Source organism: Sturnus vulgaris, chromosome 5, assembly GCF_052056855.1.
Source record: "Sturnus vulgaris isolate bStuVul1 chromosome 5, bStuVul1.hap1, whole genome shotgun sequence".
Taxonomy (NCBI): Eukaryota; Metazoa; Chordata; class Aves; order Passeriformes; family Sturnidae; genus Sturnus; species Sturnus vulgaris.
Window position 1 is genome coordinate 66,566,486 of NC_142247.1, and position 25,200 is coordinate 66,591,685.

Below are 25,200 nucleotides of genomic sequence, written 5' to 3' on the forward strand. Positions count from 1 at the left end.
CCTAGTTCACTTGGGAATAAGGTAAGCATCCAAAGACAGACAAAAACACATTCTCTGGCCAGGCCTATAACTCTTTACAGTGGTCCTTGTATGTTATTGTGAAGCACTTGACACCAGCCACACTCAAAAAAGGGATACTAGAATACCCTGACCATTAATTTTATCTAGCTCAAAAATTGTTATATAGCAAAGTTCATGTCTTAGGTAGCTGAAAGACAGCAGCTTCTTCATTTCACAAGATTTAATAGAACAGTCAAAGCATGAGAGTGCTACTGAAATTAGGCAATGCTGCAGTAAATCACAGAGTTCCACTGCTTGCATTAAAAAAAAAAAAAGTAAAAAAAAAATTAAAGTTTCTGGAACCCCATTTTAAAAATAGACTTCACGGTCATTAAAGAGTACTAGGGGTCTCTGAGAAGAATAAGCACAGGCTTTAATCTATTGTTTTTAATAAAGGAAGTCCTGCCCCATCTGTAGGGTCAGAATCACAAATCATCTATCTTATTATCTGAGAATAAAGACTGAACATTAGTCATATTCTTTTTATAACACAGAGTGACCGATACTTCAAAGCACTGTCACCACTGCTCTTTGGCTGTAAATGAAAACGTCATGGTGCTTCACTCTTATCTTGTATTCATATGCTCGACGGACAAGTTAAATGAAAATTGTCCAAAGCTATGAACCAAACCATGACAAAAGTAGCTCTTATAGTGATTTGAAATCCAGAGGTCAAGCTGACATTCCTGGGCCCCAAATGTCAGACCACACAGTGCTGTGATGCACGCAGCAGGCAGAGTGCACTATCTTGTTCCTCAGCTCCCAGCTTCAGAAGTGGCTACTCGAGTAAATAGAAACCTCAGAAACGTATTTATGGAAATAGTGCATGTCAGCAGACTTCAAAGGGCAGAACATATTGATAATTGCAGAAAGAGGCCCACAAGGGCTTCAAACACTCTCTGTCCATGTGGGTTTTTTTGTTGTCCTCTTAAAGGAGCAATGACTGGGTGAGGGTGAAACCGCCTTCCTGCCTGGCTGACAGAGGCTTCACAGCCATTCTAATGCCTCTGTTTGCATTGCTGCCCTTCCAGCCCTCGGGTGTCTGCAGCCCGAAGGCTTCCCCAGCTCTGAGAGCACAAACCAGCACCGGAAACATGACCAGTGCCAGAGGAGCTCCAGCAGTGACATCTGCTGAGCCCCTGGGCTCGCACAGAGCCATCACAGGTCCGAGGGCAGCACCTGGCTCTGGTGGCTCCTTACCTGCCATCACTGAAGCAAACGGCTGCTGGGGATCAAAGGGGCATTTCAACCTGCCAGACTCCAGGTTCTGAGTATCCAAACGGAATACCATCTCCTGAGAATAAACACAAATTCATTATCCTGGTGTGGCTATGGGGAAAAACTCACTTAGACAGCCTGTTCTGCTAAAGTACAAAGTGAAGTAAAGTACAGGGAGCTGTCATCTCAGCATTGATGTTTACAGTCTGTGTCTGTTTTATATCTGGATTTTTTCACTCACTGTTTTACTGCATCCTGGTTAATCTATAGCAAAATACAAATCTTAAAAAACAATTATTATTTTCAGAAAAAAAGAGATGCATTGTTCATTTCTACTCCAATTAAAAGCTGGATTGTACTTAAAAGGCACTGGTTTCCATTTGGGAAAGTGCTGATAGACTGTGTTGCAACAGGAGACTCTGAAGGGATTCTGGCTGACTCTGAAATTTCTCCAGGGACTGCTGAATAATGTTCACAACAGACACAGTTCAGACCCTTTTAAAATGAAAGCAGCATACGCTCTCTCTTATTATTTTTAACAAGGCTAAAGATACAAGAGATATCAGAATAGTTTCTTCCTTGTAGCTTCCAAATACAGTATGATTAATTCCTGGGCCACAGAACAAGGGCATAGAGGAAGATAAAGAAAATAAGCTGTTTTAAAATTATTGCCAATGTTTTCAGTGGACAATCAACAATTCCTTTTCTGTAGGCATCCATGTGAAGCTTTATTTCAGTTTTGAATTGCCAACAATGATTCTTTTACTTGTCCTTTTCAATGGTTTCTTGAAAGTACAGTTAACCTGAAATCCATAGTGAGTCCTGCTGAAGGCAAACTGATAGCTCTGAGGAGTAAAGTGAACTCTCTGCAGGTATAGGAGGCTTCATCTTCAGAACTGTGCTGCCATTAAGAGAGGGGAGATTGTCTAAAGAAGTGCTTTTAACATATTTTCCTTTAACATGCTTTCCTACCTAGAGTGATATTAAAATCCCACTAGCACTCAGAAATCTAATCAATGTATTATAGAGACAAAACTTTAGAAGCTAGTTAAAAAAAACAAAACAAAACGTCTCCATGATTTAAATGATTAAAAATGGGAGAAGTGATTTTAATTATTTTAATTATTCCATATCTCTGCCTTGCAAGAGGCCAGGAGGGTACAAACGACAAGCAAGTATATCCAAAGATGGCCACATAGGATTAGACTTCACAACACATTAATTCAATTCATCCTTAATGCACATCAGATTATAAATGACCAAACCTTTCTATGTTATTGAGTTGCCTCCTAAACTCTCCAGGCTGAGAAGACAAGAGCCCAGGATACTGAATAATTAAGCTCCTTAAGAGAAAAGTAAAATCAATTCCCATCTGGGAACATAAATTCAATTTCCTCCAGCAATCCTAGCTTATATGAAGCAGAATTTAATCAGCAAAAAACTCGTTACCTTCTCAAACCTGTGGAATATCAGGCAAACCAAATTCTCAGGCTACTCAAGTGAGCACAGCAAGGACAAAACTAAAATAAAAATTACGCATTTTTTTTCTGACAATGCTGGTGTCCCATTGTTCTTTGTTCTAGGATGTGCAACCCTGAGCTGCTCAGAGAACCCTTGCCTTATCACATGGGAAGAGCTGTCTGCAAGCCCAGCAGTACTCAGGGGATCAAGGGAGTTATAGATCAACATCAAATATTTCAGACTTCACCCAGACAAACTAATGGACACTACCAGGCATTCACACAGAATTAACCTCCTGCTTTCACTTTGGGCAGAGCTTTCAAAGAAAAGAGCATCCCTTGGAGAGCTGTGGCTAACAGCACCAACCGGGCCAAGCCTCTTCTTCACCAGCCAAGAGAACTTTTGGCAGCGACTCGAGCAATAACAAGACGAGGACTTTAATCCCCTTTAATTGTGTGATCCCGTTGGGGATTTGTACTGCTTCAAAAGCAGTGTCTGCTGTGGTTTTGAGTCACCTGATCCACACTGTTTTCCTCTGTTTTCACAGCACTGGCACTGGCCAGGAGAGCTCTGTGCAGATCCACCAGCAGCTTTCAAAGGTCAGCAGAGCACTGCCTGGCTTCACAGCCTCCATCAGGCTATCTCAGGACCTCATGGGATCTCAGGGATATCCCAAGCATCCCACATCTTCCTTCAGAGATTGCTAATTACCAGACACTCATTATCTGTTATTATAACCAAGAGACTTAAATTTTTTTTAAAATTAAAAGTAGGTGAGGGAGGGAAAAAAGAAAAAATTCTAAGAGAATGGATTTCCTGGCTTCAGTTCCTACAAGGAGACATTTTCAATTGCCTGTCAAATTCACATCACTAGGCCTAATCTCAGCACCCTCCAGCCTTGTCACATTTATCTGGAGAGGTGGTGGAAGGATGGTGGCAGAAGGGTGTTTGGGCCTCCAAGAAGGAAAAGGAAAATATGCCTGAGGCCGTTCAAGACTGATAACTCAGTAGAAGGCTACAGAAGAGGCAGGAGCAGTGCTGAACACTGTCCAACCTACCACTGCAGCTGAGCAGCCAGGAGGAATGTGGGAGAGGCAGGACTGGCGGACAGTGAAGGGATTAGGAAATACAATACCAGGATTCTTCTTCCATTTCCTCTCACAAGGTAATTGGTCATGTCTGAGACAGACCCCTTGTCTAGACTGGCTGCCGGACTGAACAGTCAGACCAAATCCATAATTTCATAAGGTCTGCTGAAAAAAAACCTTCACAAATGAAGTAGATGAAATGAAGTAGGGCAATGGTAGAGTGAATAAGGAATCTTACTAATGACCCAGAGGTAAACCAGAGCCTTACTTATACTCTTGCTGAGAGCTGTTCTGTTCCATTCAGCTGTGTATTTGATCATTCAGCTAAGAAATCAGCATGATACAAGGGATCTAAAATTTCAGTTGCTTCAACAGGAATATTTAAAGTAGCAAAACAAAGAAGTCTACAGAATTATTTCATTTTAATCCAAATTATACACCATACACTAGACAATACCAGTAGCATTAATGATTTATTACACACAGAACACCACCGTGTAGATTTCTCACAGCTTCAGTTTTCTGTTGCACAGGCAGCCCCTCTGGGTTGGTCATCTAACCCACAGATTATGGGGTTCATAACGATGGATTGTAGTCTGGGCAAGCATTAATCCCTTTTTTTTTTTTTTCTTCTATGGGGACCTTCCCTTGATTCCATGTATCAGAGAAAGAACAAGGTGGAATAACTTCAAATGAAATTAGGTGAGTTTAGATTAGATATTGGGAAGAAATTATTCCGTGAGGGTGGTGAGGCACCAGCAAAGGTTGCCCAAAGAAGCTGTGGATTCTCCATCCCTGGAAGTGTTCAAGGCCAGGCTGGATGAGGCTTTGAGCAACCTGGTCTAGTGAAAGGTATCCCTGTCCACAGCAGGGAGGTTGGAACTCAGTGATCTTTAAGGGCCCTTTTCACCCAAACCATTCTATGATTCTTATTCTGTTCAGGTTATTCTATTTAATAACTTTAGATGTAATTTCTTATATTCTAGAATTTTACCCAGCATTTAAGAAAAGAGAAAGCTACTTCTATAGCAGCACAGGAAGCCTGCATCACAGGCAAGCAGCCAGACAGGTCACATCTCAACACTGTCTGAGAACAGCGTCAGTGGGATAAATATAGCCAAGGTGTGATACATATAGGAGTTAAAAAGAGACTTGTGTACTAAGTGGCTGCTTGACACAACACCAAAATTCTTCTGTTGTGGGGGTTAGGTCTCAAACATTTACCACTTAGGACAGAGATTTCTTTGTCACCAGCAAATGAAGACCAATCAGCTGCTAACTTCAGCTCAGGAATATGCCACTAGTGATGGAGGACACCCAACACCTCCTTAGTGACCAGACTGCAACACATTGCAAAGTCCTGAGACGCTGTGCCTGCACTCAGGCTCAGAGACCCTTTCCAAAGTGTCTGTTACTCTCCTGCACAAGGCATAGGAATCCCTCTGTGGACCAAGGGTATATGTACATTAAAAGATAGAACTACAAGTTTCATCTTGAACTCTGAATGTATGTGTGTAAGAAATGTGCAGAAATGACTTACTAGAAAGGAAGACATCTGGGTTAGATGTTCTCTTCACTTCGTTAATCACATGGAAGTGTCATTCCAAAGAACTTTGTGTATTAAGCCTGAGGAAAGTGCTTTGTTCAAAAGTGATATGCACATACCAAATGTGAGAACAAGAGTTCCCGTGTGACCCACAGAATCCACCATTTACCCTGTTATTTATGCAAACTGCTGTCAGGTCATTTTTTACACACTCACATAGTATTTTCCAATCTATGATGAATGCTAAACAAGATGAGGGCTATTCCTTGACATGTCAGACTAGTGAGAAAGTTAAATTACCTCTTTGTGAGTTCCAAGTTCAATGTATCCACAGAGAGGGTGAAACGCTCCTGTGCCACAGACATAAACATGGGTCCGGTTGTATGGCTGAAGAACACGGATAAAATTGGCACATTCTGTCTGTTGGGGAATGAAAGATAAAAGTTTACTTTTTATGTTTATTCTTCCTTTTCACGTTATACATTCAACTAAGTTACAGCCACAGCACTGGTGTACTTAAACTCAAAACTACTGTAGCAGAGACTGTTTACAAAGTAGCTCAAAGCTGTGACAACTACAATTTGACAGTGGCTATCTACCAGGCAGTTCATCAATCAGACTTGCAAACCTAATTCTGCTGCAATGCTTATAGCCACAAGAAGCTGTGTGCTCACAGCACAGTTTGGAGGGTATCTTTTCAGGCTGTGTTGTAGCAAACAACACCTGTCAGCAACTGGGCAGAGGTTGCAGAGCCACTGGGTTTGTCTGGCTACCAGTCCTCCTGCTTTTGCTTCCCAGCTCAGTTGTGCACGTGCTTTAACACCAAATTTTACATGATTAAAGTAACTGTGGTAGGCTGAAATGCTTCAATACATTTCAAAGAGTATGCTTTGTCTCTGCACCAACCACATCTTACTGTGACTTTTATTTGGTCATTTCTGAGTCCAATGGGCTGTCCTGGCTCTAGCTGGGCTTGGTCTTTGCTGGTAAGCACAGGCAGCTGCTACAAGCTCCAAGGATGATACATGGGCTGGAGGAAAAGGCTTGCTCTAGCTTCCCCCAAAATGAAATTAATACAGAAACTCAAAACAAGTACTTCAGAGGGAACACACAACATCTGTTCATATGTTCAAGACATCACCCTACACTTAAGTGAGAATCCAAAACAGGTCCTCCCAGGACCCTTTCCTTCCTCTCTTAGTATAGAAACAGAACAGCACAAATCTTCTATGTACACCAGTATTAGAATATTGCCAGTGCTCAGCAAAAGTGGTGTTTAGGTTTTGACTGCTGTAAAGATAATGGCAGCAACAAGTTAGAGTAAGAAGTTGAAATTCTTCAGGCAGAGAGCTGAGAGTGTTTTGAGCTGGAATCTACCTTGGTAACCGACATGCTGGATAGAAATTAGGAGATTTTTTTGAGAGAAAAGGAAGAAATTTTATTTTACAGCCAGGAAATGTTTACATTTATAGTGGGCTCTAGACACATGGTGTAATCTGTGGTACGCAAAACATAGAGAAGTTGTATTGTGTACACGTATGTACCTTAAATATACTTCCTAAAGAAAATTTGTGGTTCCAGGGAAAAGCCATTGAGTCTGAGATCTTCTTTTACACTAACTGAAGCTGTCTGCAAGTTAAGTTGATTTGTACACTGCTCTACTACTCTGTTTCTTTAATGAATTATAATGAAGTTACATTCAGGACACTCCCAAGAAAAAAAACCAGCATTTTAATTCGAAAAAATAGGATTTAATGGAAGTAGTGCCTGGTATACATTTCTGAGGAAAATCCATTAATTTCTCAGCTGCATTTACTACATAAAAAAACAACCTAGCATAATTGCTGCCTGCAATATTGAATTATTTTAAGTATTAATATTTAAAAAGCAATAGAAATGTAGATTTTTTTAATTAAGAAAAAACACTTAGGACATTATTTCAGAAGAAGTGTAACAAGAGCTTACTAATGCATTTTGTGCATTTAGTAACAAATACACAGATATTAATAATTTTCAGCAATAAGAAAAAATATACATCATACTTACATGGGCGTCTTTCCCAGCTAATTTGCATAATTCTACCTTTTCTTTTGCTGCAGGCCAGTAAATCTGTAACACAGTTAAAATAAGACAAAGATTATGAAGATTATAAACTGTCCCGTGACTGTAGATTAATTCTTCCATGAATAAACAGTTAAAACAGATTTATGCATGGTGAAGGACCTTGCCTGTGTACTTAAATGAACATGACTTCAAATACAAGATTCCATTACAAAAAGTTAAGAGGTTTTAAATCAACCTCCCCGATATTTGTTTACTTCTTCACTGGCTACATGTACTTTTAAAAAGCATTCAGTTAATTTGGCCAGGGCACCTTGTCACCATTATGTGTTTCCCTCAAAGTTATGATGAGCCAAATCATCTGGAAACTAACTGATTGCAAAGCCAGGCAAATTACATTTGTGAAGAATTTGGGCCAGTGGACTTGGCATAACTGTTAGAAAAAATACTTAGAGCTCTTTCTGCCAATTTTCAAATGAAAAGCATTAGGTTCAAAAAACTAAGGATAGCTCAAGGGAAATTTGTAGAACAAAAAGTAGATTTGACAGAAATCAACAGTGCATGGTTTAAAAATGTCACCCATCAACATTAACTGAGTTTACTGAGAGAATGAAACAGAACTTTAAAGTAGAATTGTGGACCTCAGAAAACTCAGAAACAGCATTAAATATTGATGCTGTTTCTCTTTCTTTTTTAATCTGCCCTGAAGAATTCTATAAAATAGGTTTTGATGTAGATGAATCCAGATGACAAAATACTATCAGGTAGTGTTATCCACATTATGTTAGTGAAGAAATATCAATGAACAACAGTTCAGGTTCTGCCTCATTGGTTTCAGTTAAGCAGTCAAAACTGGATATGATTGAGTCCGTTTGATTCTATTAAATTTCAAATAGAAGTTAAATACAAATTCTTCTGCAACCACCCTGATAAAAATGGATATTTTGTACTTCTAATTTTGATGAGACAAGACTATTTCTCATAATTAATAGTAAAAATACCACAAATCACACTAATTTTTAAGCAAATATTGATTAGTACTTAAGACATAAAGTCCCAGGCACCAGTCTGCAGATCATTAGTAGTCAGTAGTTAGCTTTAGAGTAGTCTCCAACCAGGCTTTACAAAATCTTAAATAGGAAATATATAAGAATGAAGAATTATTACAACATGCATTAGAAACAAAAGCATCATCAAGAAAAGATGCAGAACTCAATGGCATACAAGAGGAGTTGACTGCTGTCATATTCCTTTTCACCCAGCTGTTGGCACCTTGTAGGATGTGGCTTAACATACACAGGCTCAGTTCCATACGGGTAAGGAAAGCAAAAAGCCAGTGTCCTGGGTCAAGTACCTTTATCACTTCCCAAAACCTATAGCCACTGTTTCTCTCAATTTGGAAACACTTTTGATTTGACTTCTTCCTTTTTCCTTCCCAGTGAAAACGGATGTATTGGATTTATGCAAGGAAATTAATTTCCTCTCGAGTGAATTTAGTTACCTTTCTGATAAAAACCTCTTAGTAGAGATAATGTAGTTTAAGTTACTTAAACCCTAACCCTCGACAACAATATTTACATGGAGTCAAAGATAAGACAGTGTAACAGCATTGCAGCACTGGAGCACAAATTTGCTTTCCCAGAGCACTTTCTCAGAATGATGTGGTCATAGCACCCAGGTATGAAAATACAATCTGAAATCAGCTGTGCCAGAGTGTGTGGGTAGCACAGTGCACAGTGCCAGGAAGCAGAGAGGAAACTACTGGGAATATCATGAAGGGCTGAAGGTAGGTCCAGTCTGGTCTCTGCCTGGGCAGAGCGGGATGAGTCTTGATTGCAACGCAGGTTAAGTTTAAGAAGAAAAACTGACAAAAAGCTACCAGTGAATAAAAGCTGATGAGAAGGAACAGATAGGGGAATGTAGGATCATGGATCTCCAAATACATCTGGCCAAGGAGATTTGTCTGAGCTGTCAGTTCTCTTGTACATAAACTTTATGCCTAATTCTGCCCCAGATCACTGAATCATTTACAGGGAAGTCTAGAGGTCTTCAAGGAGCTTGGGAGATTTTTGGCCAAAGTTTAGTTATCCAAGTAGGCAAAGATGCCCCTCTGTAGGCTTTTGAAAATGCCCAGCTCTCCTTGTCAACTACATGGAAGAACTGGAGCAGCTAAAATCAGGCATCTGCTTCAAGGCATCAGAAGTGTTAATGGACTTGACTTACCCTCAATTCTTTTATAGATTCCTTCATGGGAATTAGTGTTTGTCCTGCGAGGCTGAAATATACATACTCCCACTTCTGTGATAATTGACCACAGACAATTATATTAAAAAATCAATTGTTTTACTCTCTAATTACTCATCAGCCTCAGTATTTAGCATTATATAAGGCCACATTAGACAATGAAAAGTGAAGCTAAGAGATCCAACTTGAAAATCAATTTTCAATTATATATGGAGGAGTAAAAGTGTTATTTATTTCCTTTACATATGAGAAACGAGAGGTTCCCAGAAACTGTCAGTTGTAAATTGTAATAGATCAAGAAAATTGCATAATAAATAATGAGTCGATGGGCTGAGCAAGAAAGCATAAACTTCATTTTTTATTACAGGACATGCTGTGTAACAGTACCGCAAGTCTGGTTCCCTCAAACACTGACACAAATAACGTCAATACTTAGTGAGTACTGACTTTTCTGTAGGAGGTGAAATTAAGTTTTACTATTATATTTTATTCCGATGAGTTCGTTAGTTGTACGTTATGCCAAAAAAATGCAAAACTGCATGCTCCTGTAGTTTCTTTTAGATTTAAAGTCACTGAGCTTTTAAATGGTTTGAAGCTTTGAAATTGGTCTTGTTTATTCTTTTTTTCTATTTACATGCTTTATTCACAATGGCAACAGCATATTATTTTTTTTTTTCACAAATTCCTCAATAAGTAAAAACTTCAAGGAACGGGAACAAAAAAAAGATAACCAGGCACTATATATTAAAGGTAACAAGAGCATTGATTTAAGTTATAATCATTTTGTGTTACAAACAGTACAAATTATATATTTAATATATTTTATGGTTGCATGTGTATCTGAAATGTGTGGAGAAATCTTAGAATAGCTTAATGGAGTTAATGAATTTAAGACAAGAATGCAACTAGTTGGAATATGTGAACCATATACTTAAATAGGATTCCTTTCTTAATCTTCAGTTTATTTTCCTTTTAAAATAACCGTATCAAAATTCCAGAGGTCCGCTACTGTCATGATTTCCAGATTTTATCTTCTATTGCCCAATGTAAAAAAAAATAATCTTACCATTACTTTTGAATCATTCTTCAAATATTTTCTTAAATTTAGCAACAGGAAAGAAATTAATTATCTTAATAAATGAAAGTTAATAAGTTCTTTTCTATCAGAGAGAAAGAAAACCTCCCAGGAGTACGAAATTAAGCAGTACATAAGTATAGCACAGATAAGGTATCACTTTAAAGGGTAGCTGGAAATTGATTTCTGATTAAAACAAAACATTTAAAACCACAAAAGTCTTTTTCAGATCAGGAGCAGCAGCTTTCTAAAAGTAACATTTTCCTGTCCTCTAAATATGCATTTTTACTAGAAGAAAGGAATGAATACAAAGGCAATTTTTTTAAAATGTGTATTATTTATATATATATATACATGTGTATATACCTATGTGAGTGTGCATACATATATGTATGTATATATATATATATCCACCTCTAAGAGCTTAATTTCAGCTGAAATCTGTCATGAATTAATAATAATGGTATTTTACTCATTTTTCAGTATTTATCTTTCTCTTTCAGATTTTGTTCCTAAGCTAACACTTCAGACTATAAATCCTTAGGAGAAGGGATACTCAAAAATAAAATAGTGAAGTCTGATTACAAAAAAAAAATGTTGTGTGAAAGTACAGCTCTTTTAAGAATAACTTCTAATTATGCTTCTAAATTTAGGATGGTGCAGTACTTCATAAAATGAGTGGAAAATGCTTTATACTGGCATAATACAAAAGAGGAAGATCATAAACTACCTAAACATTTTAAAAACCCATTGGTCTTAATTCATCTATTTGTAAGGTTTCAAAATAAGTTTTTAGCTAGGGAAGAAATAACTCAAGTTTCCAATGAAAATGGAGTGTGGTATAGAAGACAATATGACTTGGTAAACAGACATTAGTCCGCTCTAATATTGTACTTTAATAACCTAGCTGAATTACATTAAGGTGCCAGAGCTGCTCTTCGTCATGGCTCCGTTTAAGTATTTACTAAATTGTCACATGGAAACTGACTAGCTCAGCTGAAAAAAAAACGGCACTAGTACAAGAGAAAGAAATGGTCTTGTAAGGTAGAAAGTTACTCATGAAGTCCCTCAAGAAAAAATGTCAGAGCTCATCCTATTTCATGTACCCTTCAATAGCCTTGGTAAAAACCCGGAACTTTGCACAACCCATGCAGGTGACATAAAGTTGGGAAGCATCACTAATACAAATGTAGTTAAATTATGAAGGAAGAATCAAAATACTCTGAAGACCAGAATTATAAACAGCCAGAGGAAATGGGTATAAACTGCTCGTAAATAAATATCACAGATTGTAGATTTTAACAAAAATTACATCTGAAACATTGGAGTAACAAGGATCTGTTCCACAGCAACAACATTCCTAAAGAAGTTGCATGAAGTATCCCAAAGGGCCACTTACAACATCTTTGGGCTGGGTTATGAAGGGAATAACTGCTCCATGACGTAGGTGGTGCTGATAGCAGGGAGTGACACCAATTGACCAACGTGACTCCTTTCCAGTTTCGGGTCCCCAAGATAGCCATGCTCATGCCAGCAGCAAGCACTTGAGTGTCCCATTGAGGCTGTCGGCTTTCAGCAGCCCCAGGGCTTTCACTGGAGCCCCTCCTGTGCCTGATGCTGTGCACGGGCTTCAGCATTTCTCTGTCAGTGCAGCCTCTGGTGCCAGACACCCGAAGTGCTGTGCTAGTGCTGCACGGAGCAGCAGCAGGGTGTGTCCCTACCAGCACTGAAGGACATCAGCTGATTGACGTCTCAAAACACTAACACACTGGATCTGGGGCCTGTGAAGAAAGGGATTGCTCCCTTCCTGTTTTAAAGGAATAAGAGGTGATAAAAGCTTTCAGATGAAAATACAGATTTTAAACAGCTGCTTGATGCAGCAAAAGAATGCCAGCTTTCTTCTCTTGTTTCATTCTATGTACTAGATATTCATCATACTGATACTTGAGGGAAGGTATGCAATAAAATTACAGCTTTCTGGGCATCAAAATGTCTTATTAAGGCTTTGTGAAGCATGTACACTATAACTCAGAAGCTTAGGCTTATTGGTATGGATAAATTCTCCATATGACAGTCCCAACTGTAGTTTCCAAAGAACAAAGTCAGATTGAGTTATAAACCCTTTGTCACATTGGCATATGCAATCCCCATGAGAAACTCTTCTCCATGAAAAACTATCCCCCTCTGTGAAAAAAAAAAAAAAAAAAAAAGGATTCATGACTTAGCTCAACGGGACCATAAAACAAGTACAGTGAAGAGGGCAATATGAGCCAAACAGACTGAAGCAAACCAGGAGACAGTCTAATCCTGGTTTTGTTATTGCCTTACTATATGCGACAGTCAGGTCTCAATTTTCCCACCAGTAAAATGACAATAATGTGACTTTCTTTTTTAATTTTTTCTTGATTTTCTGAAGAACTTTATAAATCATAGCTCAAAAATCAAAACCAAAGAAAAACAGTAAGATAAAGGAGCACTGAGAAAACATATGAAAGTGATCCAATAAGAATGTCACCCTGCAGCATAAGACAATACCATGAATGTCATGCCCCAATGCAGTAAGAGTGGGTGTTCATGGATTGCATCCTGAGAACTAGGACATTTGTCACTGCTGTATACTGACCTCAGGTCACTTCACTGAAAATTACTGCAAGCACTAAAAATTCACTGAATTTCCCAGAAAACACTGGAAAGAATTTAATGCATTCTCTATATTATTTTATGGAAAAAAAAGAGTGTTCCAATTATCAGAGAGTCACAGAATATTCTGAGTTGGAAGGGACCCACAATGATCATCGAGCTCAAACTCTTAAATTAATGGCCTGTACAGGGACTGAACCCATGACCTTGACATTATTAGCACCATGTTCTAACCAACTGCACTAATTAATGAGAAAATGATCTGATTTTAGCACATCGTATTCGTATACCAGTTGTTCTCTAAATACCTCACATCTGCTGCATTAATGTGGGCAGTATGGAAATCCACAGCTTGGGGTACTGGAAAGATTGTTCTCACATACAAATCCCGACAGGAAGGCTACCCCAAGCAGGTCTTGTAACTGAGTCCCACTGAAAATGGCTGTACTCTGGAATTCAATAGTTTAAAGTCATCAGCAAACAAAGGAAGCTGACATCTAAGTTCTCATCTAAATTTCTCCCTGTATTTGAAAACTAACCAGATTGTCCTTAGAGTCCTTTCATCTAGCTTTCTTTATAGCAGTTTCATCAAGGTTTAGGTAACTCCCAGAAATACTTACGAAATCCTTAAAAGCCAAGAATGTATCCTTAATCTTTTTTACATCTGCCACAGACCTTTACCTGTGGTACTATTTCCCATACCTGCAACACACATCCAAGAAATAAACGGACAAGAATTTCCATCTCCAATTATTTCATAGTAACAGAAAATTGGATCTTTGATAAATTAGTCTGATGTAATGGGAAAGGGGAAAAAGAGAATATGAGGCTTGTTTCAAAGTGATTTACAACACAGCAGGAATGCTAGTGTCAGTGCATGTCAGTGTGTTTTCATGGTGCTGTCAAACTGAGTGAAATGCACTGGAAGTCAGAGGAAAATAAAAGTTGTCTATTTGGAAGACATATTCACAAGACTTTGGTAGCTTAAGTTTGGCAGGTGGCTGATAGAGTGAAACCTCTGTAGAACCAATGAGCTTTAATATTGCATCTATCTGGGACGAAGCAACATCTCCACATGCCCCAGTTCTCCTCTTAAACTGTGATCTCCAACACAACTTAAGTAGCAGCCAACTTCCAACCTCAAGGGTTTTCTGTAAAGTGCATTTTCATGTGTATGTATAAGCACATGTGAAAGCTTAAAGAATATAGACCACTGATTTCATTTAGACTGGATTAAATCTTGAAAGGTTTCAGTGCTTCTACACTTCATTTTCCACAGTGTAACCACAACAGACTTTTGACTACTGTCTGTTTCTCCTAAAAGGAAACCATATACCAGGATTTTTAGAGCAAATGGCATTGCTCCTGACATGTTTATCACTTCAGACTAAAAACAAATCCTACCTTTGAAAAAGCCAATGACCAATATAAGGAAATGTTTTCAGAGAGCAGGATACTGGTCATTCTTTATAGCTAAACACATGGGTAAAATATAAAAATGACAGCGGATGTTTATGGAAACATAATTTATGGCAACAATGCAAAAGGAAATAACAGAGACACTCTCTTCCACCTAGGACTGCTGTCATTCTGGGTTCATACTGCTTTCTTCACATCTTGCTCCATCTGTTGTTTTGTGCCTGTAAACATTTTTCAAAAGCTTTCACTTTGTCTGCACAGGTGCCTAAATTAAAGTCTGTCTAACAACTTTATAGAGTGAACAGCTCTCAGAGGTAAGAGCCCTCCAAGGGCTAGCAAGCACAAAGACATCACCTCTGCCTCTGGAAGCCCCTAACCTGAAGATTCACTGGGTTTATCCCAGATTATCTCAGTCCTGACACTCCACTTTCATAAGTTTATGTATCTCCAATGGTTTCCACATGACTCTTTGGCCTTCGATTATGTTTCCTGGCAAACTTTTTCTTCTGACAGGTCAAGAAAGCTTCACTCTCAGACTGTCTGCAGTTTTGCTGACAGGCAGGAAGCTAACTTCCTTTGAGCTATAGAATAAGCAGCATATATTTTTTAAGAAGGACCAGTCTTGGTATTGCTGTGTTTCAAGGCTGTGATAAACAGCTCTGACTCTGTATGTATTCCTGAGGCTCAGGTCTGATGGCAAGAACCAAAGCCTTCTTTCAGTACTGGCTGAATTCCCACTGGGTTCATTCCTAATTGAGACCATGCTTATATAGACTGACAGGAAGTTTCTCAGAGCAATGAAAGTAAAATTCTGCTCCTATATCTCAAGGGTGTGATTTTACATAAATATGCATATGTATTTGCATATATGTTCCCCTTCCTGCAGAGATGGGTGGGTCACACTGCAAATAGTGCTGAAATACAAGCCTACTTGAACTGTTGGCAAGCACTGGAGTTATAGAAAAAAAAGATGTGCAGCTATTTCATAAGCATTTACCCAGCAGATAAATATATATTTATGCATATATACATTTTCCCCTGTAAAATACAGATAACAGTCAATACAAGATGGCATTCAAGGATGTCATAAAAAACTGCACATGCCAGAAAAATAGTAGCAGCTACAAAAGTGAGGATGCTCCAAGCGATGATAATTTGTGACCCAGAGCCAGTGCACACTGGGACAGATGAAAACAACTTGTTCCAAAGCTGCTATTGGGGATCTGACATGTTTATCTATTTGGCCCACATGGGGCTGTGTCTTCTAGCACTGACAGCTCCTGCAGGTTGGCAGCTTTTCAAAAGCTTGTCAGGCCTTGATAGCATTCCTACTCCTGGGGAGCTGGGCGGGTCACGCCGCGATCACACTGTGATAATCGCGCTGACACGTAACCCCGTGTGCACTGTTAGCACAGCACAGAAAGGGGCACCACTGCTCTGCAGCTCTTTACCCACTGTTTACCCAGCTGACAGCATTTTGTATTTCGTATTTATTTAGCTTAAGGAGTAAAATAGAAAAGGCTTTGAGCAAACTCACAAGAAAATTCGATGTACTAAAGTAGTTCCAGCAGGATCCCAGAGCCTGATGTTCCTACAGAATTTCTTCTCCAGCTTTCCAGCCTCTCATGCCATTAAACATCCTTTTGTTTTACACGGCACTCCTGGTGGCAATGGCCCAGAAGCCTTCAGTAGAACTGCTTTCTTTTGCTGACCATCTTTATTTTACTCATAGGAAGAAATCACAATTCTTCCAGTTTGCAAATAGCTTGCAGAATTAGTCAGGCATGTGAGGATCTTTCAAAAAAAGACTATGGCACTTGAAAATGCCACAGGAGCTAAAGGCTTCTGTACAGGAAGACTTCAGAGAAAATATATCCCTGCTACAGAAAGATGATTATCCATTGCTAAACTTGATATATTTATTGATTATAATCACTTTAGCTTTCTGCATTTGCCTGTCATTCTGGAAGACTTGCTTATTACACTGTGGTACTTACTGTTGTTTTATAATGAGGTTTGCAAGCACTGGAAACCGGACAGATTTTTTTTCAAGCTGCCAGCTAAGGAAGTTTTCAACCTATTATGCAATAAATTGAATAAAAACTACAATGATTTAAGAAACTGTGACTCCAGCAGAACTATTGATTTATTTCATAAGGAAAAATACACCAGGAAATAAAGCCATAACTTAATATATGTAAGTCAAATTAACTAATTTAGGTAAATAAATAGGTTTTTAAAAGGAAGTTATTAAATTATATATACGTATACATTAGAGAAGGGAGCAGGATACAATGCTTTGGATACTTTGAATACTATTCCAGAAGTGTCTTAATATAGAGCTTTAGACTCTAAAATATAATCTTGCCAAGTAATTATACCCATATATGAGAATAAATTGTTGGGGATTCTGACTTGGCTTTTGGAGGTATCAGTAGCTCCTAACAAAACAAATATCTGAAATTGAGAGCTTTATTAAAATTAGATGAATCTATCCAGCACAGAGCATTTTAAAGTTCATGCTCAGCTTTGTTTTAAAGAAAGGAAACCCTAACTATGCACAATCTTACATTCTGTTGTTATACCTCTCTTGTCCCCTCAGCTTGCTTTTAACACTCCTTCCTCAAAGTCATTAATAAACACATCATTTATAGGCAGAAATTTAATATTCTAATAAATTTCTACTCATTTTAGCGGCTGTGTGTAAGCATATTATTTTTTCCAGACGACTCATACTCCAGAGGAGTACAAAGGACACACTTCAGACCCTTGTAGTCCCTACATGTGTGGTTTCCTCACACTGGGAAAGCCTGGAAGCGAGCCGCCTGGCCCAGCGCCAACCCAAACTACGGTCAGTCTAAACACAGCACCGGCAAATGCTACTTTCTGACACTTCACTGCTACTGTAGAGTATCCTCTAGCATCCTCCTCAGCCACTGAGATTTATACTCAGTTCCTCAGGCAACCTCTTTTGTCTCATGGCTTTCCTCCACTGACAAGATTCAACCAGGCAAGCACAGAGGAATTAAAGAGAAACATTCGTGTGACATTGCCTTGTGTTACCTGGGCATTTACACAAGATACGCTTATAAAGTTGTTAAATGCCCATAGATGCCTTGGAAATCTTCACACCAGGATGCTCTGCAAGGCTTCTCACTGTCAGTTCTTCCCAGTTAAATTTACTTTGCCTCATGTGTTTTTTTCTGAAAAGTTAAATATCTGAATAGTTAAACTATTAGGTAACTACTAAATGAAGCAGCATTTGAACCTGCACACATATTTAGTCCAGATACCCAAGAAGTTAGGAGTTTTATTTCCTTCTTTCAGGTTGCCACAGATATGAAAGCATACATCCTCTATTCATCTTAGGAAATGCAAATTTTCCTTCCAATACAGAGTCTTTTCTCTGTAACATCTTTACCACTGTCCTATTGCAGGTTAGTTCTCCTGGCTCCGTCTGTGCTCTGCTCTTCTTGGAAAGCACAGGATCCATAATAATCAGTGGTGGTCTGGCCAAAGGGAAAATGTGACCAGCTTGGACTGAGGGGCAGCTCATGCAGGATGCTGCCACCTCCAGCAAGGTCTGGGCACATAAAGCCCCACTGAACATAATGGGAGGTGACAGCACTCAGCATCTCTCAGGAGGCAAGCAGCACCCCACAGAAACAGAAGTCTGCTTTTCACACAAACAAAACTTGTTTTCTACAGAAAGCCTACACCGAAAATCAATTTGTAGTCTGAAAATTTGCAATTATAATTAGCAGTGCTGTTATTAATGCAATGTCCTGAGGGGGTGGTGGATTTTGAGTCAATTACTGAGATGACAAAAGCAAGGTAAGTGCTGGATAAAGCCTCCCAAGAAGAAATTTCCTGAAATACTCAGAATCTGAGTTTTACAAAAACTGGCATGTGCAGTATTGCTGAAGTAAAGATGATGAACAAGATATTCGCCTGGTACTGTATCTTTTCTATACAACGACAGCAAGTGTTGCTCTCAGATGTGGGCAAAATAGTCTCTTGTTCCACCTGTTCAGCCCCTGCCTGCAATTGCATTAATTCAGGGTCAGTTACCTCTTCAGAGCTGGCAGCAGAACACAGTAATTTAAAACCCCCTTCTGGTGCCTAAAGAAAATACCAAACACAGCTGAGAATTCAAATTTTCTTCATATCTGGAAGGAAACCAGTTTTCATGTGCTCCTGTGCAAGCATCTGATTTTCACTCCTAGCAGTCAACTGTGCTTACAAAAACTCCAGTTCACCATGTCTGCTAGAAATATTGAAGGCTAAATTATCATCTTATTATTTCAAGTTAACACATTGTCACTGGGCACGGGCAAGGGACTACAGCAGATCCCAGTGGAAGCTTTTCCTATCAGTAGTAATTCTAGATATTAACAGAAACGCTAAAATTGCCACTTACATTTTACTACAATTTAAGCCATCCAAATTGCCTCTGCTCTGTTCAGTATTACAGTAAAACAACCCCAGTGATGCCAGGAAGCAATGGAAGAGCTGTCTTCAGTTATTTCCTTCCAAATGCTTTTAAATGAGGAGGGTAACCATGACCAGGGAAGTTGAGAAGTGAACACTCTGAGCTACATTTTTCCTGTTTGCTGATATTTTGATGCTACTTTCATGCACTGCAGGGCTCTTCCACATAGCTGATCTCTTGCAGGTCATCAGTCACACAGGAGATCATATAGCATGAGAAATTCAATTGATTAAAGATAATATGCATAACTGTGGGAGGTGAGAATATAAAATCCTGGTAAATTGCATTGCACAACGAATCTGCAATTACCCAGTGAAGAAATAAAGAAATACAAACACAAAACAAACAAACAAACAAACGGACAGAATTTAATAAAATTTAACTTAGGAGATAAACTCCATGGAAAACACACTGACCTTTTTTACATTTTTGTTTACATCAACCAAGTTGAGCAGGAAGATGTGGTCCTTTGCCCCGACTAGCAGCCGGCCCCTCTCCTCATCTAGCAGCAGGGTTCGAAAATCAAGCCCCTCTGTTGAGCCCAGGAATGGGATGCAGCTGTTTGAAAGCAGCAAGTCTGTGGGAAAACAAAGAAAATCTTTATAATCAAAATGTTTATATATGACTCATCAGTGTCTTTTATAAATATATGCAACCACCATGGAGTATACCAGTGAGATAAGTGCAGTCTTGAAGCATGTTTTTCCAGAGTCATAATACAGTTCCTGTTACTTTTGGGGTTCTCTGTTTTTGTTTTTTTTACTTCCAAATTGAGTAATATTTACTTTCACAAAATATTTTTCTATGTAAAATTTTCTTAATAAATTATCTGTATGGTATAAAAGAATCCGAAATTCAACATAAATTAGAAACCACAAAAGACAGATCTTTGCAAAATGTGTGCTATATCTTTCCTTCATTCTGAGAAAACAAATTATGTTTATATTATCATACACATGCTCAAGGATCAATACCTCACCATATCTGGTGCTCCAAAATAAACCAGCAAAGAAGGTCAATACCAGCCAAGAATAATTAGGAGGAGGAAATAGTGGGTAGGGACATTTGAAGATCATCCAGTTCAATTCCCTCAGTATGAGAAGGAACATCATTCACTGGATCAGCTTGGTCAAAGCCCCACCTAACATGGCATTGAACACTTCCAGGGATGGGGCATCCACAGCTTCTCTGGGCAACCTGTGCCAGTTACTCACCACTTTCATTATAGAAAATGTATTTCTTTTATCCCGTTTATATCTACTCTCTTCCAGTTTAAAACTACTGCCCCTTGTCCTGCCACTAAAGGCTTTGGTAAAAAGTCCTTGCTCATCTTTTTTACAAGCCCCCTTTATATATTGAAAAGCTGAATTAAGTGTCCTCAGAACCTTCTTTTCTCCTGGCGGAGCAACCCCAAACCTCTCAACCTGCCTTCATATGGAAGGTGTTACAGCCCTCTGACCATTATCAGGGCTCTTCTCAGGACTAATTTCAAGGTCCATGTCTTTCTTGAGCTGGGTGCCCTAGAACTGAATGTAGGACTGCAGACTTCAGAGGCAGAACCCCCTCCCTCTACCTGCTGAACACACTTCTTGTGCTACAGCCCAGGATACAGCTGGCTTTGCAGGCTCTGAGCACACACTGCTGGCTCATACCCATTTTCTCATCCACCAGTATCTCCAAGTCCTTTTCTGCAGGGCTGCACTCAACCTATTCATCACATAATCTATTCATCATCCAGTCTGTGTTGATACCAAGGATTGCCCTGATCCAGGTGTAGGATCTAGCACTTGGCCTTACATGGGCCTCATTCTCTAGCCAATCATTCAAAGATAATTTATTCTAATTCAATGAGTATAGTACAGGTAAGGGGGATATCCAGTAGCACCACCTCTAAGATCCCTATCAAAATCAAAAATTTGACACTAAAGTTTTACTGTGAATTAACAGTAGCTTCAAATCTCTTTTAAAAGGTAATTAAGGAAAAAAAAAATATGCTCTGTGAAACTAATGAAAGAATCTGTAATGCTGCTGTAGTGGTTTTGGTTTGTCAATTTGAGTTTCCTGGCCAATGCACCAATTTAATGTAGTGGGTCTAACACTGGCCGAATTCCCATGCACAGAATCATTTACTCATTTTCTGCTGTAAAATATGGTTAAGGAGAAAGGTAAAGCAGGCTCAAACTTTAAAGGGTACAAAAAAAACAGAATTAAAAGAAAAATAGTAATAAAATCAGAATAAACCTTCAGAACACTTCCCCACACTCTCTTTTCTCAGACATTGACAATGCAAAGAGACAAAACCTAGGACTTTCAGTCAGTTTACCACCTCTAAAATAGTCTTTCTTCAGTTCACTTAGGGAAAGGAATCTCTCTTTCCATGCCACGGAGACTTCTCCTCAAACAGTTCTCTCGTGGCTTCAGTGTCACAGGGAAGCAGCTGGCTGGGAGATGGAAATCTGTCCCTATGACAAAGTTCCTCCCCTCGACTTAGAGCTTTCCCCAAAACTGTTTTTAAGGGCTCAGTCTTTAGCTAATGGGGTCCACTTTTAAGGATGAGCTTTTCAGAAACAAGGGTTCTCTTCATCTATCTCTGAGATCATCTAAATCTCTGGGAACAGAGAGTCTTCTTCCCTGGGGGCAAAGGGTCTTCATGACTCTTATCTCTCTCTGTTCAAACTTCTCATGGAGTCATGACTACTTCAACATCTGCTTGCTTCATCATGGATGCCTTCACTCATGTCTACAATGTGAATGCTCCATCTTCCATGCTTTTCAATGAGTTACAGGGATATTTCAGTGTATCACAGTCCATCACCATGGCCTACAAAAGAATTTCAGCCCAAGACTAAGGTATCTTCTCATTCTCCTCCCATCTGGGACCTGACTTCTTCTTTACTGACCTTCGTGTCTCAGGTTGTTCTCTCTAGGTATCTTCTTTCTTTACTTTTTATCACTTGAGAGATGATTTATGTTTGCAGGTTTCATCTGTGCACAAGAGTTAATACCTAGCCCAGGCTTGCAGATGGCCATGTTATCCGTGCTGGGCAGTGGCCAGAGCTATTTATGGTGGAAGATTTTTCAGTGGCCATGTTGGGAAGTGAAACCCAGCCTGGCCAGCACCATAACAGAGGCAGGGCCAGCCCAGCCCGGCCCCACCAGGCCTGTGGGCAACATGGCAGAGCAGGGCCAGGCTAGGCCTAGGGCAACATGGCAGAGCAGAGCCAGGCTAGGCCTAGGGGCAACATGGCAGAGCAGGGCCAGCCCAGCCCAGCCCCACCAGGCCTGTGGGCCACGCGTCAGAGCAGGGTGGCCCAGCCTGACCTGCAGCTGCTCCCAGGGCCCTGCGGACCTTGGTTGTCCCCAGTTGGCGGTGGGACAGGGCTCAGTGCTGGCAAGATGTTAGCAGCCATGGCCACGCCCAGCATCACTGGGGCCCCATGGCCTCCCCTTCCCTGCCTGGCCATCCAGGGGAGGAACTTCTCTCTTCAAAGGCTGGAAACAAGAGAGAGCTTCCCAGGGTTTGCTCGTTCTGAAATGGGATCCACAGAGACATGTCTAGCTTTCTTAAGTGGTTTCACAGCATGTCAATATTCAAAACCAGCAGCTGACTGGTTCTGTTGGATCTGGAGGAAGATGTCAGTGGTCCTCACAGAGAACCATTTCCATAATGGATGGATTTTCTCTTTAAATAAAACCAATTATGTTAACCAGTTATGTTAAATCACCACAGCTGCAAAAAAGCTAAAGAGCTGTAAAATAAAAATTCTGTAACATTCTGCCTAATGAATACTCTGTGGACAAAATTCTGGATGAGGATACAAACAACATATAGAAAAGAGAACAAAGATAATTAAGTCTTGTTGGGTAGTCATTACTTTGGGGAAAAGAAAATAAACATGTAAATCAGTTCTTTCACAAGCAAACTCTCCAAGCTAAACTATTTGGAAATCATCAGACAGAAAGGCAAATCCTGTGTTTAAATGAACATAAAATTAAGGATATTTCCACCTTCCTGGTACTGGGTGGACAACGTAACAGTCCTGCTATAAAAGCCAGACTTACTGCTATAGTTTTTTGCACATCCTGATCATGATGAAAATTAGAGCCAGTGTTTTGGAGAAAAAGTCTTGAATAAAATAAAGGGAAAAAAGCCCCACCCAAACATTTTTGTCCAAGGTCTGTCACAAACCATGGCAAGGAAATTCTGATGCTGGCTAATAAACAGCACTCTGGGAAGAAAAATATTTTATCATTGTTAATCTGACTAACTGGAATATAATTATTTTTTGGCTCAGTCACTTCTACTTAAGTTTGTGTGTGTTTGTCTGGCTCAGTGCAGGGTGTTGTTAAGGTACAATCTGAAAACAAATTGTAGTGCATTGCCACTCCTATTCTAGATGCCACTAGATTGCCACTCCTATCCTAGATGAGATCTATTTGGCAGTATGTTGGAAAAAAAATCCTGCTTCGCATTGAAAAATTATATCCAATGCTGGGCACTACACTGCTATACACCAGCACTGTCCTTTCTCACATATCTTTTGTGAAACCAAGATGTCAGGATTTGTTTTCTAGACTAGTAACACTTTAAAAGATCTGTTTATTAATTGCCAGCAAGATCACTTAGGAGCAGCTTATGGTTAACATGGTATTATAAAAACCTCAGTTCTCACTTGCAGGACACAAGTAACTAGCATATAGAATATGAGGGAAAATTCCTTCCCATCTGTACCCACAGGAATTTGATCTAAGGAAGGAAAAATTATATGCTTGTGCAAATACTCTAAAGGACTTTCCCTGCTTAGAGCCGTGAAAAGCATGGGCCTTTGCAAGAGTGTCAATTGCAAAAATGTGTATTTGAGTCTCCACATACATGAAGGATGATGACTGAGACTGCTCTCTCCTTCACATTTCCTTCTTATTTGAAAGGAATGATCTCTGAAGGGACCATTCCAAATGGACATTTGTCATCTGTTGTTTAACAGTTCTAGAATTTCTCAGTAAAAAAAAAAACCCACTTGGAACAGCTACAACAGTGAGGAGAAAATGCTGCCTCATGACTGAAATGCCCAAGTGGGAATGAGCCCTGTCCAATGCCTTGTACAATCATTTATTTCGTTACATCATAAGGAAAACATTTGTAGTATATTCCAGATTGAAATGACAACACGGTACACTCCTTACTGACACAGATGACAAGAAAACCTGCAAAGTAGTGAAGAATCAAGTTTGGTCACTCATTCACTATTGAAAACAGCTTGGAAATAAGACTATGAGTATGACCACGTAAGTGTGACATGACCTAACAAAATTTCACAAGTAAGCATTAACAAACGATTGATTAAATTGCAGCCAAATTAATCATTGTTCTCACTCCATAAAACAAAACAATCCAATCATAGGTGCTGATATTTCCCATTACAGTGACATATATTCACTATCACCAAGGATATTACACTGGAAAAATTTAGTGTGAAAACCATATTTCTCAAAGATTTTCAAGCTTAGAGCAAATTTGAATCAATGTAGCCCAGCAAACCGAGAATCAGCAATCACACAAGACAGAGTAAAAAGGTTAGTTACAGGGATGGTCTTTCATGGGTGTATGTTCACCATTCAGCTTTAAAATCTCTGCCATTTTATTCAAAATTAAATAGTTTCCCAGCAAGGTGATTAAATGAACATCCCGCTAACTCCCATTCACGTATAATATTACACTGAGGAGTGGTACAAGCTGGAATACTGACTGGGTTTTATTCATTTAAGCACTGTATCTCAGTGGAATTGGCTTACAACAGCATCATCAATGCTTACTTAAAAATCTCCAGCAGCAGAGCCACAGCCAAAAGCCTTCAAAAGCAAAAATGTCATTCTCTTCTGATATTTTGTATTTGCA

At 39.3% G+C, this 25,200-nt stretch overlaps 1 protein-coding gene across 1 annotated transcript in view; it reads right to left on the reverse strand.

Moving 5' to 3' along the window:
- SEMA3D (semaphorin 3D) overlaps positions 1-25,200 on the reverse strand; it is a 139,028-nt gene that overhangs the window by 55,991 nt on the left and 57,837 nt on the right. The window contains exons 3-6 of the mRNA XM_088165887.1: positions 19,721-19,881; positions 7,420-7,482; positions 5,674-5,793; positions 1,261-1,354 (exon numbers count right to left, since the gene is read on the reverse strand). Of these exons, the coding sequence (XP_088022013.1) occupies positions 1,261-1,354; positions 5,674-5,793; positions 7,420-7,482; positions 19,721-19,881 (438 nt within the window). The remainder of the gene's footprint in view (positions 1-1,260; positions 1,355-5,673; positions 5,794-7,419; positions 7,483-19,720; positions 19,882-25,200) is intronic.